The sequence below is a fragment of the Aphelocoma coerulescens genome, chromosome 1, assembly GCF_041296385.1.
Source record: "Aphelocoma coerulescens isolate FSJ_1873_10779 chromosome 1, UR_Acoe_1.0, whole genome shotgun sequence".
Classification (NCBI taxonomy): domain Eukaryota; kingdom Metazoa; phylum Chordata; class Aves; order Passeriformes; family Corvidae; genus Aphelocoma; species Aphelocoma coerulescens.
The window spans coordinates 14,469,531-14,486,656 of NC_091013.1; the positions used below are offsets into that span (position 1 = coordinate 14,469,531).

Below are 17,126 nucleotides of genomic sequence, written 5' to 3' on the forward strand. Positions count from 1 at the left end.
TTTTAAGGAAAGATAGTGGGGACATAATCTAGAGGAAGAAAATCCACTCACCTGCCATTTTTTTTGATGTAGGTTACTAAATAACCATGGTCTTCCCAGTTATGAACTGTTTCTGTCATTCCCTGCTCCTGAAAAATGGGCTGTAGAGCTTTAAGAACGGCATTACAATCAGCTGCAAGATTAAGAGAGAAGAAATAATCAGTGAGGATTTTCCACTCAAGTTACTTCTGCCCTTTTTTAGAGGCTGAAAAGTTTATCCTGACAGATTGGATTAACTTTTCTTTAAGTACCATGTGAACAATCTTTCATTTCCTCTTCCACCCACCCCCATTCTCCCTGGAGATATTTCTCAGTGCACGGGTATCCAAACAATTTTCTTTTAAATCAGTTTTTACACCTGAGCAAAAATTATTATCTACTATGGATGTAATGAGAGTATTTTAATCACAGCTACTATTGGTCACCTACTGTATCACAATCCACACAATTCTTTACTCATAATTACTTTTAAAATCACTTAACACACAAACAGCAATCCAAAAAAACCCACAGCACTGACAAGAAACTCCAAAGAAATGTTGAGCTGTAGTACTGGGAAATTACAAAGGCATTGAAAACTAACCTATCCACTCCACCCCTACACAAACATCCTTTTTCTAACATCCAGGTGAGAGCAAGTTCCCAGTTGAAATCTTCATGACGCTATGGAAAAGATCACTCAGAAGAGCACACAAAAACTCACTTGGAAATAACTGACATTACTCTGGTACAATTACCTTCAAAAGCAAGGTGATAATTTGTCCATACAGGTATTTAGTCAGTCAGAATATGCTGAGTTCAGAAGCCTTAAGTTTGTTGTACAGTTTTGTGGGTTTTTTGTTACCCACAACATAGCTTAAAAGAACAATTTTAGTTTCTTCAAACAAACATCTCAAAAACAAGTTGCAAGTTTTGCCTGTTAATTTTGGAATTCACAAGGTGAATTAGTGGAGGATGCTCCTAAAGCTGCACTTAGCAGAACAGGAACAAAACTGGAAAGACTATTATACCAGTGTCAGTGAGGAGACCTAACAACATTCATCTACAGGCCATCTCATTAAGGCAACTAGCATAATTTCTGCTTCACAAAACACAGAACTAAGCCACTATGGCCACGCAATATGTCAGCAATGTAACCAGGATTTAGAGTATCTCTACCAGAGAAATCAGCTGGCACAGCCACATTATGGAGGCACAGCTTACAACCAAATGCTTCAGCACAGACACAGTCTTCCCCATCATGACTTTCCTAAAGAGTTATTCCCAACGTATGTACTTTGTTTTACCCCCTGCTCCCAAAATGCATATACATTGGAAACCACTAGAGGTAGTCTGCAGACATAATCAGAAATAGTTTCCAGGATAAAATGTAGTTGTACTAGCTACAAAGAACTGAAAAAAAAAAAAAAAAATCCTTACCAAATTACCCCTGAATGTTTTAACCAGACAGACTGAAGTAATCGATAGTATTCACTTTTCTTCAAACACAAAGTCAAGAGCAAGCCAATTCCCCAACAGCCAAGGATATTTAATAAAAGCTGAAAGAATTTGCTTATTGCTCATATTATCTGATCTTGATGCATGTTCTGAGATAGATTTATTTTTCACCTTCTACATCTCACTCATTAACTCCATGTTGTAAACTAAAGGAAAATAGAACCAACAAAGCTATTCTGCGAGATCTGTAAGTATATTGTTTAACTGTTGGTTCCTTCTTAGCCAGTAGCACCACTGACAAAACACCACAATCCACTACTATCATGAAACTTCTTCCTTTCTCTACCTTCCTGTAAAAAAACTGCATCATCTGTACCAGCAAGATTTTAGGCTTCCTATCCAGTGTCAGGTTCTACCATGGCACAGGCAATAATTAAGGCTCAGAGTACACAGCCTGTCTTCCCAGTAAACGTGGTTACAGTAGTAATAAGTGGGCCAGCAATCAAAGCAACATGTTTTTCAGACATCGAAAGAATAGATAAATGGGGACCATAACTACAACCCACAGTTCTTAAACTGGTTCTAATCTCTGAAGCCTTGCACTGGGAAGGGAACTTTGCAATGCTCACTTTAAACGTGCAGCTTCTGCCAGGCATCAGCACTTTTTGGAGAAGGTAGGAGCAGCCACTCCAACACCAGCACATTCACAAAGAATTTGTCACTTCAGACATATGCTCCCCACTTCTTCAGTAGCATTTGCTTCCTTGCCCAACTCCTTTACCTCCTCTTTTTCAAAACAAACACCTATTTCTTATATTTCTTATTTCACCTTTACTTATGTCACCACCACAAAACCATTAAAGAACTCTGTTTATTAAAGCATGCCATACTGTTTACTAAAGCATGCCATACCCTCCCAGGGCCAAGAGTAAAATGACATGAAACTCAAGTTGAACTAACTAGTGTCCAACCAACCCCCAAACCACTTCACTTCTGCAGCTCCTGCAAGATAGCAGGAAGATGGTGAACAGACTGAAAACTGAAGTGCTCATACACATTTAGCCCATTTTCAACAGCTTCAAGGAATCCTGCTAGGTGCAACTTGGCAGACACTGAAGGACAAATCATCACTGGTATTTTTCTGCTTCATGAACATACCAACCCCTCACATACTGCTCATCACTCAGCAGTAGAGTTCTTTGCTAAGAACCCAGGCACAAGCTTGATTAAGCTCTTCCTATTATGCTATTAACTTCAGGAAATTAAAATAACAACATGCTCTTTCATCAGGTATCCTTTCAGTTATACCACACAAGATTTGCCTTGGAGGGCTAATTAATTCTCCAAAGTTGGAGATTCCTTTATAAAATGTTTGAGGCGTAAGTGGTTGCTTGAAGGCGTCAGGAAGTTTCAGCAATCTCAGAATCTCTCACCCAAATCCACTTGTCACCACCTCACTCCAAGCTCAGATATGCTCTTATCAAGCATTGATAAGCAAAAAGGACAATGGTGATTAGAACAATAGGAACACCTTCGAATCTACATCTACATGTTTATTCAAGTAGTCTTTTTTTGTTGTTGTTCTTCAGGAACAAAGGAAACAAACTCTGGATACCAAGTATAAAATACTGGTTTAGGTGCTTGATAATTATTTGCCGGAAGGAATGAAAAATGCCCAGTTTCACCTTTAGAGAACAGAAACAAAAGCCACCGTGTATAGGATTTGAGATATATGTATTTTTCAGGCGTTAACGCCCAGTTCAGCCAGAAAGTTTTTGAATCCCAGCACATTTGAAGAAAAGACTTGCAGCAGTTGCAGATGTTCCTCTAAATCTGAGCAGCAAAGCAATCAGTACTTGAAAGTAATCTGTGAATGTGATACCAAAGTCTAGAGTCACTGTAAGCATCAAGTCTGGGCTCAAGCATAACACTGGCTAGTTCCACTCTGATACTTAAATTCAGGGTTGGAGTGAGCTGCTATTGAGCCAGACTATCTCTAAAAATATTCTGGTTTAAGACTTCTTCATGCCCTATGATTAACAAAATTTAGTAAACTATGGAAACAGATTAGTACTTATTCGAAAATATTCACCCCACTTCCAACTTCAAATTTTTCTTACCCTGATTTTAAATAACTTCTAACAAGTGAGACTATAACATAACCAAAACAATAGAACACATCATAGCACTTATATATGATTCTGCATCTGATGCATTTTTCCCTTGGTAGCTAAATATTCAATAGAGAAAGGTGAAGAAACAAATCAAATCAAGTGCTTCATTAAGAATACATTAAAGAGTTGGCATACATTAGGAATCAAGATGCAGAATATGCTAATGGTAAACAGCAACCTGAGCTGCTGCATATTGTTTCAGTTTAGAGCTGTTTAAGTTGTTTCAACATCATAAAATCCTTGTTTTGCAAGTCTGATATTCTTGCACACAGGCACTATTGATCAACTCCAATCTTCAAAAATCTTACAGGAAAAGGAAATACAGAGACAGGGTGGGAGGGCACTACTTATAAGTGATGAAGGGAACACACCTGATAGAAGAGATTCATTTCTAGGCAGCTGAGGTCCAGGGGCAACTCAAGACGAGAAGCAGGAGGTGCCTTCAACCTGCTACAGCTGCACACCTGACTGCTCTGGCACTGAGCTCACTACAGTGAAACTGGTGGCCCCCTTCACCACCACCTCTTACTGAAAGTAGTGTCCTCAGGCTCATAGGTGTACAGGGAATCTCTCATTCACAGACTAATCCAAGGCATTTTTCCAGTGCCAATATTGTATCTCAATTTTAACCACAAAAATACTGCAGCATTAAGAGACGTGCAGGAGAAATGTTTAGTGAGCAAGTTGTTCATAATTAAAACCCAGAACCAAGGAGAAGCTTCAGGCTTCTGTGCATTTTCCACATCCTAGATTTCCTTTAGCACTAGAGAAAATAGGAAAAAAAAAAAAACCAACAAAAAACCTAAAAGTCACAACAGTTTATGGAAAGTCAACAGCCACCTCCTCCTCCTCCTCCTGGGTCCCCCTCTCCATTGTACATGGAAGATAGAGCAGTACGTAACATAATAGTTTGCAGATAACTTGTTATCACTTAGTCATCAACATCTGCACAGCAATTTTTTTCTTAAAACTAGAACACTTAAGAATTGTGCTACTTTGGTCCTAGTTAAAAGGATCTGCCTTCATGGAAAATGAGTGAGCAGAGCACACTGGTATTTGAAACAGACTATCTAGAAAAGTTTCCACAGCAGTATTGCAGGCTCAGCTAAAGTCAGAATGCCAACAGTTGCCTCAACAGGTCCTTGTCCAACAGCAAAACACCCCCCTGCCTCAGAAGAATGAAAGTATCTCCTCCAAGCACACTTCAAGACCCTGCTTTCATTACTGCCCAGAACAAAGCAGGTAGCTTTTTCCTGACATGTTAACAGATACAAATGAAAAAATGGCTTTAGCAACATACACCTTCTGAGTATTAAGTTTCAAAGTCTCCCATCAGAACACACACACAGGAAGAATCCTTTGTTTTGTCCTTGCCAGCTCTGCAAAAGAAGAAAACAGCAGGAAGCAGAAAACTATACTAAAATTACTCTTTTCAATCAAATTGCCCCTATGAGCATCATCCTCATCATACTAGCTTAGACACAGAAGTCAACAAACCATGTATGGCATGAGGCTTAAGGGGGGAGCAGGTGGAAATCGTTATCTACTACTCATCCATGAGAAAACAGATAATCGAGTTTCCTAGTGCACTGACTCTATTGCATTATTACACAAAGTTTAGAAGGCTGCTCTTTCCAAAAGTTTCCACTGAACACTTCCCACACTCCTACTTTTAAGGATTTCCAGCTACATGTGTATACAGGCAAATCCACCTACACTGTCACATCAGCAAGTCCATGAACTTCCTGGCACTTCCATGTGATCACCACAGCCAACAGGAGTCATTCTGTGCATCCAAGTATCCTTTAGGAAATTATGGGTAAAACAACTATGAATCAGAATGAGCTCTCAAAATGTTAAAGATACCCAGCTACAGACAAGAGAATTCAACCCTCTCTCCTCCCCAAATAAAAATAATGCAAAGGTAGGTGCACTACCACCACCTTTGTATTAGCTCCCTAATCACCTTCAGTGGAGAATTCTACAGCAGATCTCAAGTTTTCAGCAAATACAGCTCTATAAGATCTATCCACTTCCATAATGGAATAAATACACTAAAAGGAAGTTATTCCTTCATCCTTCCTCTCCATGATTTGTTGTATTAGGGCTATCAAAAATCTAATTTACTGTACACAAAACCAAAACTGATCTTCTGTACTGAATAACCCATGTTGTTTTGTGAATCTAAAGTTCCTGAAGTTTTCTGTAAACTCACCTCAATAAAAATACATTCCAGTATCAGGTTTAGGCCATGCTGTTGCCCCTTGAGACATAAAATTCTAGTTACTGGATTACAATATTAAAAACATCTACTATCAAATTGCAGAATAAACTAAGTACCACCAGTAAGCACATAAACAGAGTAAGACTAGTCAAACAGTTTTACACACAACAGCCATGACTAACTCTGAAGTCCACTTTGTAAGGGGCCTTATAACTTGACATTCATTGCATGAAAAGAGTAGGTTTGGCTCCAAATCCTAGTATAAGTGATGCAGCAAAATGCTTTCACTGGTAGCAATATTCCATTTCCATCTAGTATTTTAGGCAAGAACTTATTTTTTAAAAGGTTAAATAGTGAATTTCTGGTACAAGGATAGATAATGCAGTTACAACAATGATTTCTGTACTTTCAATCAAAAAAAATACCTCAACATGGAGTTTAATTAAATCTGGGAGAACAGAACATAAGGTTTACTAGACTATGCCACAGCATTCCCAATCTTTATCTGTATCCCATAAATTTTCAGTCAAACACATTGTAGGGAAGAAGATTGCTACTAAGGTTGTGTAGTTTTATTCATCATCGTGTAGGATCTCTGATACAAATGCATTCTTAGAGATAAGAATCCTTGTATCAAGGAACTTTTATTACTCTAACATCATCTCTGCTGCTTATACTTGCAGCAAAAGCTGAGTACCTTCACTAGAAAGGAGAGAAAGCATACAAGTTTCTTGTCACTGTCTCTGAGCAAATGCCAGATACCTGGCAGCCATGGTCATTCAACAGCTATTCTATGGTTTGGTGTAAAATACCCATGCTGTTCAGTGCTTCTGAAACACAGCACAGGGCAAGCAACCTAGGTAGAGGGTACAGCAGAGACCAGACCAAAAGGGAAGAATGAGGTACTCAAGAAACAGATTGTAACAGCTCCACAAAACACTTTTTTGTTTTGCCTTCCTCTTCCCAGGACAGCAACCCTTCACATGAGCCAGACTGAAAAGTAAAGCATCAAAATAAAATTATGTTCTCATTCTTCCATGTAAAGCTGGTCACTAAGTCAATGTAAGTGTTATCTCAACAAATAATTTTGATGTTTGCATAAAACACAAGCACATTGCACATGAAGTTAAGTATGCTAACAGTCTTTTCAAGCACAAATGAGGGCCTGTCACTGCAACATACATATTGAAAGAACCAGAAGAAAGCACTTGCTACAAATTCAGAGCTCATTCACACTTTGAAGATCAATTTAACATTAGCTGTGAAAATGAAAACACTTAATACATTTTATAAACAGAGGCCATTTCCCCCCCACCCATCAACCCACAGACTGACTTCCTAATACATGGTTCACTCATGGGAAAAAATCAGAGCCTTACTGAAGGTATTTTGCATTTTAAGATCACTCAGGATGGATAAATCCTACTGACCAGTTGAGGAGTCTATGCAGGGGACTGTTAACACATACTGCCATGCACTTGTATGCAGATTATTTTATTAAGTCATGTGCACATTGACTCAAAGAAGGCTTCAAACAGCTCAGTTAAGTGAAGCAGCTCAGCTTTATTACTCAACTTTTGCGACTAGTAGTAGGAAATATTTACTAGTCTCCAAAATTCTGGTACCCAGATCTTGTACCCATGCATTGGGCAGGGCACACCGGCCAGAGATCAGAACAGGGCCTCTGCATTATGCCATGGTCCTGCAGAGACACCTGCAGCAGCCAGGATGCATCCTTTACAGGACTCTCTCTGAAAATCTATACCAGTACAAACAGATAAGTAATCAGAGGCAGTGACCACCAGGAGAGCTCAATTATGATGAGCATCATCACTCTCATTCACTCTGACATCTACAAACTATTTCTATTTTTGATAAAATATATTAAAAGAAGTTTTCCTATATGTGGCATCTAATAGCAGCTAGTTATGATGTGGCATCCTACTACAGTTAATAACTTTCTAAATGCCCATCTTCTGGAAATGTGCACAACATATCACAGAAACTGATTCTCTGGTACCTCTGGAAAAAAAAACCAACAACTTATGCCTCCACTTGAGCCTTAATATCAACAAATGTGATTTTAATGCTTCAACTCCACTAGCTACATTTGTCTCCCAGTAACACACAACCAAAGTCCATCAACTGGCATACAAACCTCATTTTACTTTTCCCATTTTAAACCTTAGCATCTTTTGGAATACCTGCAGCCTTTCCACCAAAAAAAAACTGTAAAAGAGAAAATACGCTTGGTAACAGAACTCCAGCATGTCCAAATAATATCAGCTCTCCTGGTCACTTACCTCTTTCAAGCCACTTTAATTACCTATGACCTGACCATCTTCTAGAAACATGTTAAGCAAAGTATTAGTACTTGTCCTGAGAACTTTCCTCACCTTTCAAGGATTTTGGTATTTAAAAGGCATGGTCAGAGAAATGTATCTGAAATGGGAAATACTGATGTGTCAAAAGCAGTCTTCATTTCCTGCAGGAATTTGCTCTACAGCCTCAAACCAGAGCCTCATGAAGAATATCTCTCACACTGTTAAACCTTCACCTTTGCAGGTGACAGCTCCTTCATGCCTGAGCAAGCAGCCATTGAGAACTTGACATCATGCTGGAGAATCAGATAATTATATTTTCAGAGTTCCAGTCACAAAGCATTTTAATCTTCACAACTAGAAACCAACAAAAGCAGGGAATGAGTTCATAGCAGTCCTTACTGCTAAAAATGGAAAGCTATTAATTCCTGTATTAACACCTCCTGACAAGCCCCATTTGTGCTCTGACACTCAGCAGGGCAGTTCTCGGTCCAGACCTGTCAGAACTAGACCTGCAGGGCTCAGCTCACAACAGCCCAGACAAAAGCAAAGGCTGAGCCCACACCACTCTGGAAGCTGCTAAGGAAACATAACCAAAACAGACCCATTCCTAAACTGCCAGTGGCAAACACACCTTTAGCCAAGGTTGATAACACAGCTGCAAGCTCCAGAGATATCTGAGCCTTGTTTAATCCTTATTTACATGGTCTTCACATACAGATCATAGCTAAGGAGTCAGCAAATTTTGTTCACATGCCATAAATCAATAAAGTAAAGAGATAAGCCTGTCATCTGCATGTTATCACTGCAATCAGATGTTTCAGCACTTCAGACAATCCAACACTTGACAGAACCAGTCAAATTTAGCTACAAGGATCAGAGACGCCATTCCCTCACAAGAAGTTCAAATATACTTAATGTGTTTTTACAGCTAACAGCAGCCAGCTCCAGCCACAAAAGCAGAATCCATCTCATAGGAAAAACAAAGCCCTAGCATCTCTAGCACATCAGGCAACAAAAGCAACCACCAGAGAACATCAAATTAAAAATAACTCTCTATATAGGCAAGTGCTCAAAGGTTTTACTGATGAGTTTCATTTATAATCTTAGGCTTAAACTAGTACTGATCTTGACAGTTTCTCGCTCTTTTATATACAAGATCGACTTAGTTGAGAAAGGAAACAACAAGTTTTCAAGAAAAATATCACATTTTCAATGCCAGTCATCTCTTCCTGCATTCTCTGCTATTTCCACATTTAGTATGGAATGAACAATAATTCAATATCTAGAACTGCTGATTATCTGCTAAATAAACCAAACCAGCACCAGCTCCAAATTGTCTTTACTACAGCAAGACACAGCTCAAAACATGCAAGCAACTGCATTCATGCAGCATTTTCCCAGGTAGAAATTCAGGTAGATGGTGGCAAGAAAGAGCCAACACAGCACCTCCCCCTCAGCATTTAGTTCTCTTAAACACTCCTCTTGATGGGAGATTATCCCTTCAGAAAGCCATTTTCTTAATTAGTTCTTAAAGTAAGGAAACTCAGCGACAAGGCTTTAAAAAGCTGCAAAACTCCAAACCTTGTCAACTCTTCCCCCCCCCTTCAAAAGTTTAGATCAGCACAGCCAAAAATAAGTACATAAAACTGTAGCACTGCTCTATGAAGAACATTAAGACTTCCAATCCAAACAAAGACAAGAATGAAAATATTATTTTAACTGCATGCAGTTCAAATATTTAACAATTTGACAGCCCAAGTAAAACCTTCAGTACTGAAAGAATATTTAGTAGAGTAGCTCAGACCATCTGATAATTAAGACTTCCCCCCCCCGCAGTCTCAGAATTGAGCAGTGGACCCAACTCTGCAGACAGGACCAAAGCTACTGACAGAGGATGCTCAGCCCTCAAAGGTCATTCCCTTCTATCTCCATGAAAACATTAATTTGAGGAAAACCAGATCATGTGCACACAACACATTCACTTACAATTTTTCTTAAAAATTTAAGCTTTGCCCAACCCGCACTCTCTCTAAACCCAGCATTCCCAGAGGGTGTAATTTATCCAAGAGCTTCCTAAGCATTTGTTTTAGTAACTATACCAGCTCAGGTAATCACCGCTCTCCTCCACCAACTCACTCATCTATGCCCTGGCCCCAAGTATTATGGGCACCACTGTTTGTGCCACTGTACCCTATATACCATGTATAATCCCCCCAGCAATAATCCCAAATAGCAAACATGGAGACAATTCAAACTGATTTCTAACTAATTTGCCTGTCAAAGCAATTTTCTGAAGCAAATAGAAGAACCCAAACCTCACAAAGAATCTCCATATTATCTCTCCTCCCACTCTTAAGAGTAATCTGAAGAACATTCATCAGTTCAATACTCAACAACCAAGAAAACTAAGCTTATATGACACATTCACGCATGGATGGAAATGCTCCCATGTGCAAACAGACTTACAACATACAGTAAATCTAAAATCAATTCTGTACAGGTATAAGACATCAAATATCTATATACTTTCATAATAAAATCCTCAAAATAAATAACTTGAGGAGTCTCAATTTCATCTCTCCTGACTAACAAAAAGACACAACTAAAGCTTTCTGTGCCCCAATTAAGGAAGGCTAGTGATCTGTGTCCATTTTTATAAATGTTAACGTAGTGTTCTTGTCTTTTAGGATAGGGAACACTATGCTGTTTGCCTGCTAAAGTTGTCTGTTTATCTCCAGGGTCACAGATAAGCAAAATATTTCTGTTCAAAGGGCTGAGCTCTACAGTTACTAATTTAAACAGCTCTTGAGAAGACTATCACTGGAAGTTAGGCTATGCTATCCAGCTATCAAAGATTCAACCCTGCTTATATTTAACTGACTATTATTATTTCTAAAAAACTAATCAGATGCCTAATTAGAGTAGATAGTTATAAGGACAGGCAAAAGGCCTTTTTCTCTTTTGACCAGTGTATAGATTTTTGTAGTACATGAAAAAATTTATTGAAAAGATCAAAAAAAAGGCAGCTTTTAGCAGAAGTACATGGCTTCATTCATCTCATGCAAATCCATTCCCAAGGCAGTACTGTGTTCCCCCATCTCAAACCAATACAAAAGGACTTATTTTCTCTAACTCCCCAGATCCATGTTTTTATTGACATTTGCTGGGATTTCCAACATTCTTACAGGAGTGATGACTGCGACACTAAGAAATGGCTACATAACAAGTTATCATTCTCAAGATCCTTGCTGAGTACATTTGAGTCCTGAAGAATGCACATGACAAGCTCCAGAGTCCAATACCCCAAGACAAATGGACTGCCTGATAAAACCAGAGCTGTTATTTGAAAGGGTTTGTAACATGCCAAGTAAGTCAGCTAGTGAGAACAACCCACCAGAATCCACACCATTCTGCAGCACAAGCAGTTGCTAATAGCTGCACAAGTATTAACACTTGACAAAATCCCATCTTCCTCATGCAGAGCTGTGTCCTGTGGATCTTTTCCCTGCCAGCAACAAAGACACCCTCCATCCTTTACTCACAGAGAAACTCGGGAGACTGAGGATAAAGACAAGTCACACATACCAGAGAACAAAGTAATAAACAGATCCCAGAGAATTACTAACATCTCAAATACTATCTCAGGCTTTATAATCATCTTCAGTCTTGATGGTAGACAATTACAGCAATGCCTTTGGATAGCTGCTATGTTAAAAGTGAACAGTCAGAAACATATACAGATTATTTCAACCATGTATAATGACTCGCAGACAAGCAGATTCTTAAAAAAACCCCATGTACAGTTATTGCAAGATGCACTGCAATGAAACAAACTACTGTACAACCCTTCTACAAAGTACAGATGGCATTTATCTGGACTTCTTGTAAAGCCTTTGACACAGTTCCCTGCAACATCCTGGTCTCTAAATTGGTGAGAGCTGGACTCAGTGCGTGGACTGTTTGCTGCAAAAGAAAGTGGTTGGACCACCACATCCAGAGGGTCATGGTCAATGGCTCAGAGTCCCAATGGACATCAGTGATAAGTGGTGCCCCTCAGGGGTCCTTACTGCCACCAGTGTCATTTAATATCTTCATTAATGACATAGATTAAGGGAGCAACTGCACCCTCAGCAAGTTTGCAGATAACACCAAGCTGAGTGGTGTGGTTGCCATACCTGTAGGATGGGATGGCATCCAAAGGGACCTGGACAAGCTTAAGAAGTGGCCCATGGGAATCTCATGAGGTTAACAAGACCAAGTGCAAGCAGCTGCACCCAGGTATGGGCAGCTCCTGGTATCAATAAAAGCTGGGGATGAACAGATCAAGAATAGCCCTGACCAGAAGGACTTGGGGGTGCTGGTAGGTGAGAGGCTGGACATGACCCAGCAACAGGCATCTGCAGCCCAGAAAACCAACAGTGTCCTGGGCTGCATCCAGAGCAGTGTGGGCAGCAGGGTGAGGAAGGGGATTCTGCCCCTCTGCTCTGGCAAGACCCCATCAGCAGTGCTACATTCAGCTCTGGGGTCCCCAGCACAGGAAGGAAATGGACCTGTTGGAGCCAGTCCAGAGGAGGACACCAAGATGCTCCAGAGGGATGGAGCATCTCTTCTACAAGGATAGGCTGAGAAAATAGGGATTGTTCAGTCTGGAAAAGAAAAGGCTTTGAGGTGTCCTAATCACAGCTTTCCAGTACCTGAAGGGAACGTAAAAGAAAGCTGGAGAGAGACTTTTTCAAAAGGGCGTGGAGTGACAGGGGAGAATGGCTTCAAACAGAGTAAGGTTCAGTTAGATGTTAGGAAAAAATTCTTTACTGTGGGGGTGGTAAAGCATTGAAATAGAGTGCCCAGAGAAGCTGTGGATACCACATCCCTGAAAGCGTTCAAGGCCAGGTTGGATGGGGTTCAGTGCAACATGGCCTAGCCCAAGGTGCAGCTGCCCATGGCAGGGAGGTTAGAAGTAGATAATCCTTAAGGTCCCTTTCAGCCCAGGCCATTCTGTGACTATGCCATTCTATGGCAACTTTAGTTATATTAATATCTACCCAAAAATATACATTTGTCAAAAAACAAGGACACAGTTAATGTTTTGAGGAACAAGAGTGTGCATTTACCACGTTTACAGATTCTGCCTTCTCCAGAATGCAGAGATGCAACAGCTTTAGCTCAGACCTAGAAATAACATGTTATCCTCACAAGATCTGAAGGTCCAAAACCACACATTTAATTTTACTAGATGCCATTTCATGGCATTCCAGACCATTCAAAAGTCTAATTGTCCACCTAAATTGGAGAAAAAACTCAATTAGTTGACAGTCTGATTAAGCTTTGAGGTTTAACTCCTGTGACACAAACTACACATGCACATTCACTGATATTTCCTATTTAGATAACTCTTTGTGCTTCAGACCCTAAACATTAGAGAGGAAAAACTCCACATAAAAAGTACAAACCAACTACTGAGCTGTCACGGCTGAAAGAAAGTTCTTCATGTTTCACTGAAGATGCCTCTTGCACTGAGGCAAATATAAGAAGGGAAAAATGTTTCTTCCCTCCTTTGATCTACACAGCAACACTTCTACAGTTGGGCCCATCACCCCACCCCCATTTAGGTACATCCATCTTGGTCAGAAAGACCTTCCCCAAATGTACAGGGAAGTGGAAAAGCCTAACTAAATCCAAAGCAATAGTTAAGAATATTACTACATTCTCTTTAGAGTTAATGGCATTGCTTTTTATATCACAGAGGAGCTAACACACCTATGGCTTATTTTCAATACACCTACTTTCTCCCCAGCAATTTTGACCCTTCTGCAGAAGCCAGTCATTGATGTAACTCCTGAACCCATGATAGTTCAGGGAACCACAGAGGCAAAGAGGTCATTGCGGAGGCTGGTTGGTTTCCATGAAACTAGTTTTTACACTAATCTGTTTTACCAATTCTGCTCATACTAGATTAGCCAAGCACAAGGAAAACAGCAGGACTATCTCATTTGCCATGAGGTCACCATTAATGGCTAACCTACCCTGAAAAAAACTCAGTGTAAAAGGGAAACTGAAAGGTTTTCACTGCGAAAACCAGAGAACGCTATCCTAAAGCACACTATCTGGGAACAACTGCAGTAACACCTTCCCCTCCCTGGCTCTCGGAAGTGCACATGCAGCAGTGCCACAAAGGGCACGGTTTGCAGCAAAGCCCCTGTGGTCAGGAACCTCTTTCTTAAACCAAGCTTTTAACAGATTTTGTCTGCAGATGCAGGGAACTACCTTCACACCAAACTGGGAAGGAGAAAGGGGTTCGACACAGGAGGCCAGGCCGGCCCCGGGCCCCAAGGGCGGGTGCCTAGAGCGGGAAGGCCACACCGAGCCCGCGGCCTGGCTCAGCACTCAGCGAGGCGCTTTGGCGCCCACGGCAGCTCCCCCCTTCCCCCATCAAACCCTTACACCCAGCTCGGTCGCTGGGAAACGTGGTTGTCGCCGCGGCCCAAACGTGCCCCCTACAGATACCCGCGGGGTCAGGCCTCGCCGCAGCCGGCGGCTCCAGCGCTAATCGCGTCCTCCACCAGGTTCGAGCAGCACCGCAGTGCCACCGCACTCCCGCGCCGCACCCGCGCCTCGCTCGGCGGCAGCCGCCAGTCCGGTTCGTCGCACCGGCCTCAAGCGCGGTGCAGGGGCGGCACAGCCGCAGCGCCGGGGCGGCCTCGGGGGTGGCCGGGCCCGGCCGCTCGCCAACAGCCAGGCTCCCCTTCCCTTCCCTTCCCCCGGCCCTGCGGTTCGGCACCTCCCGCCCCCCCTGCCCCCACGGGGAAAGCGCGCCCTGGGGCCGCCCGGAGCCGCCGCGACCGCCCGGGCCAGGGGAACCCGCACATTCCCCCGTCCCCGGCCCGACGCCGCGGGCTCCCCCCGAGTCAGGCAGCCCCCGGCGCGGCGGGCTCTGGGCAGGAGGCCGCAGCGGGCCGCCCGCCTGCCGGGGAACAGAGGCGGGTACCAGGGGCTAGCACGGCCCGGCGGGAACGCCGGGGAAAGGCCGGAGGGGGGAGGTGGCGCCCGCACGGGCCTCATCCTCGGCGGCCCTGGGAGACACCGACACGGGGGGGGGTGGGGAAGGGGCGCGCCCCCACCATCTTCTAGCCCGGTTACCTGTGGCGCCGAGCAGGAAGTCCAGGGTGCTGTGCCGCGCTGCTGCTGCCATAGTGAGATAGAGCCTTGTGCCATACCTGGAGCGGCAGCGGCAGCACGGCCGTGTGGCGGAGCGGCCCTATATGCGCGGGGGCTGCGGCGGCGCCGCGGGGGGGGAGCTCGCCGGGGCGGGGCCGGGGCGGGCCGGGGCGGGCCGGGGGAAGCGGCGGGCCCTGAGACCCCGGGCTGGGCCGCTCGGCGTGGCCGGAGAGCGCTGCGGAGCTCGCGGGGGTGCGGCTGATCCGCACCCACCCCCTGAAATGCTGTAGTGGTGTCTTGGCGCTGAGGCCACGGAGCGGTCCCAGCGGCAGCAGCGACGGGGCTGCTGCGTGTCACCTGCTGCCCGCCGTGGGCACGGAGGAGGCCTGCTGTCCCTCCCTGCAGAGGGACCGCCACCAGGGAGCCTTTAAAGCCTTTTGTTTAAAGTCTTTTTTATTCATAATGGATAACTGTAAAACAGCGTGCTGAAGCCACAAATTACGTTAATCACATGCAGTTAGTTACCAACCCAGAAAAATAGTATCCAGAAGTAGTTAGCTATAAGACTGATCACAGAATCACAGTATCACGGAATCAATTATGTTGGTAAAGACCTCTGAGATCATGGAGTCCAATCTGTGACCGAAAACATCACCCTGTCAACTGGACCGTGGCACTGAGTGCCACGTTTCCTTTAAAACGTCCAGGGATGGTAACTCCACCACCCTTCTGGGCAGCCCATTCCAGTGTCTAACCAACATTTCTGTGAAGAAATTCCTCCTAATGTCCAACCCAAATCTCCCCAGGTGCAGCTTAAGACTGTGTCCTCTCGTCCTGTCACAGGCTGCCTGGCAGAAGAGACCGAGCCCCACCTGTCCACAAATCTCCTTTCAGGGAATTGTAGAGAGCATAAGGTCACCTCTGTCTCCTTTTCTCCAGGCTAAAAAACCCCAGCTTCCTTTGCTGCTCCTCATCAGACTTGTGCTCTAGACCCTTCCCCAGCTCTGTTGTCCTTCTGTGGACACGCTCCAGCACCTCCATGCCCTTCCTGAATTGAGGAGCCCAGAACTGGACACAGGACTGCAGGTGTGGCCTCACCAGTGCCGAGTACAGGGAAAGATGTTTGACTCTGTCAGTTACTAGGAGCTTTGCCAGCTGGCAAATTCCTTTCATTTTACTGCATGAATGAGAGTGGATTTGCACAATGCCATAGCATCAGTGGTTTCACATGATTCCTCAATTAAATGAAAAGATTTACAAGTAATTGTTAGTGTGTAATCTAATGTGCTACCGCGATTATTTCTATAACTTTCAATAAGGTTTTTTTCAGGGCAAACTTACAGTATCCTTGTTTTTAACAGTTACAGTTCCACACAGGCACCCTGAGCAAAGCAGAAACATTCACTGGAGGTGTGCATCAGAGACGCACAGACATCTGCAGGTCTGTAGTAACTACACTTTCTTCAGATGGTCTTCATTTGACACAAGTCATGCATGAGAGGCTGGGGGTTTTTATGATTAATTAGCTAAAATACACAGCTTTGCAGATTCCCATTCAATGTCTTTGATCCAGTCCTGGATATTATAGGGGATTACATAGTTCTGTTTGGGTGGCTTGTGTATGCTTGTTGCTGTTCCATCAGGAACTCTGATTTTTTCTTAGTGCCATCTATTTTTTGGTTTTTTTTATTTAACCAAAATAATTGCTTCCATGCTGCTGACTTCAGTCTCTCTACTGTTTGTTTGGGTTTTTTCTCCAGATATGCAGCTGCC

At 43.0% G+C, this 17,126-nt stretch overlaps 1 protein-coding gene across 1 annotated transcript in view; it reads right to left on the reverse strand.

Annotated features, from left to right (window-relative positions):
* Nucleotides 1-15,478, reverse strand: part of SMS (spermine synthase) — a 42,265-nt gene extending 26,787 nt beyond the window's left edge. The window contains exons 1-2 of the mRNA XM_068999520.1: nucleotides 15,336-15,478; nucleotides 52-172 (exon numbers count right to left, since the gene is read on the reverse strand). Coding sequence (XP_068855621.1) covers nucleotides 52-172; nucleotides 15,336-15,387 — 173 coding nt within the window. The 5' untranslated portion in view covers nucleotides 15,388-15,478. The remainder of the gene's footprint in view (nucleotides 1-51; nucleotides 173-15,335) is intronic.
* Nucleotides 15,479-17,126: the final 1,648 nt, after the last annotated feature.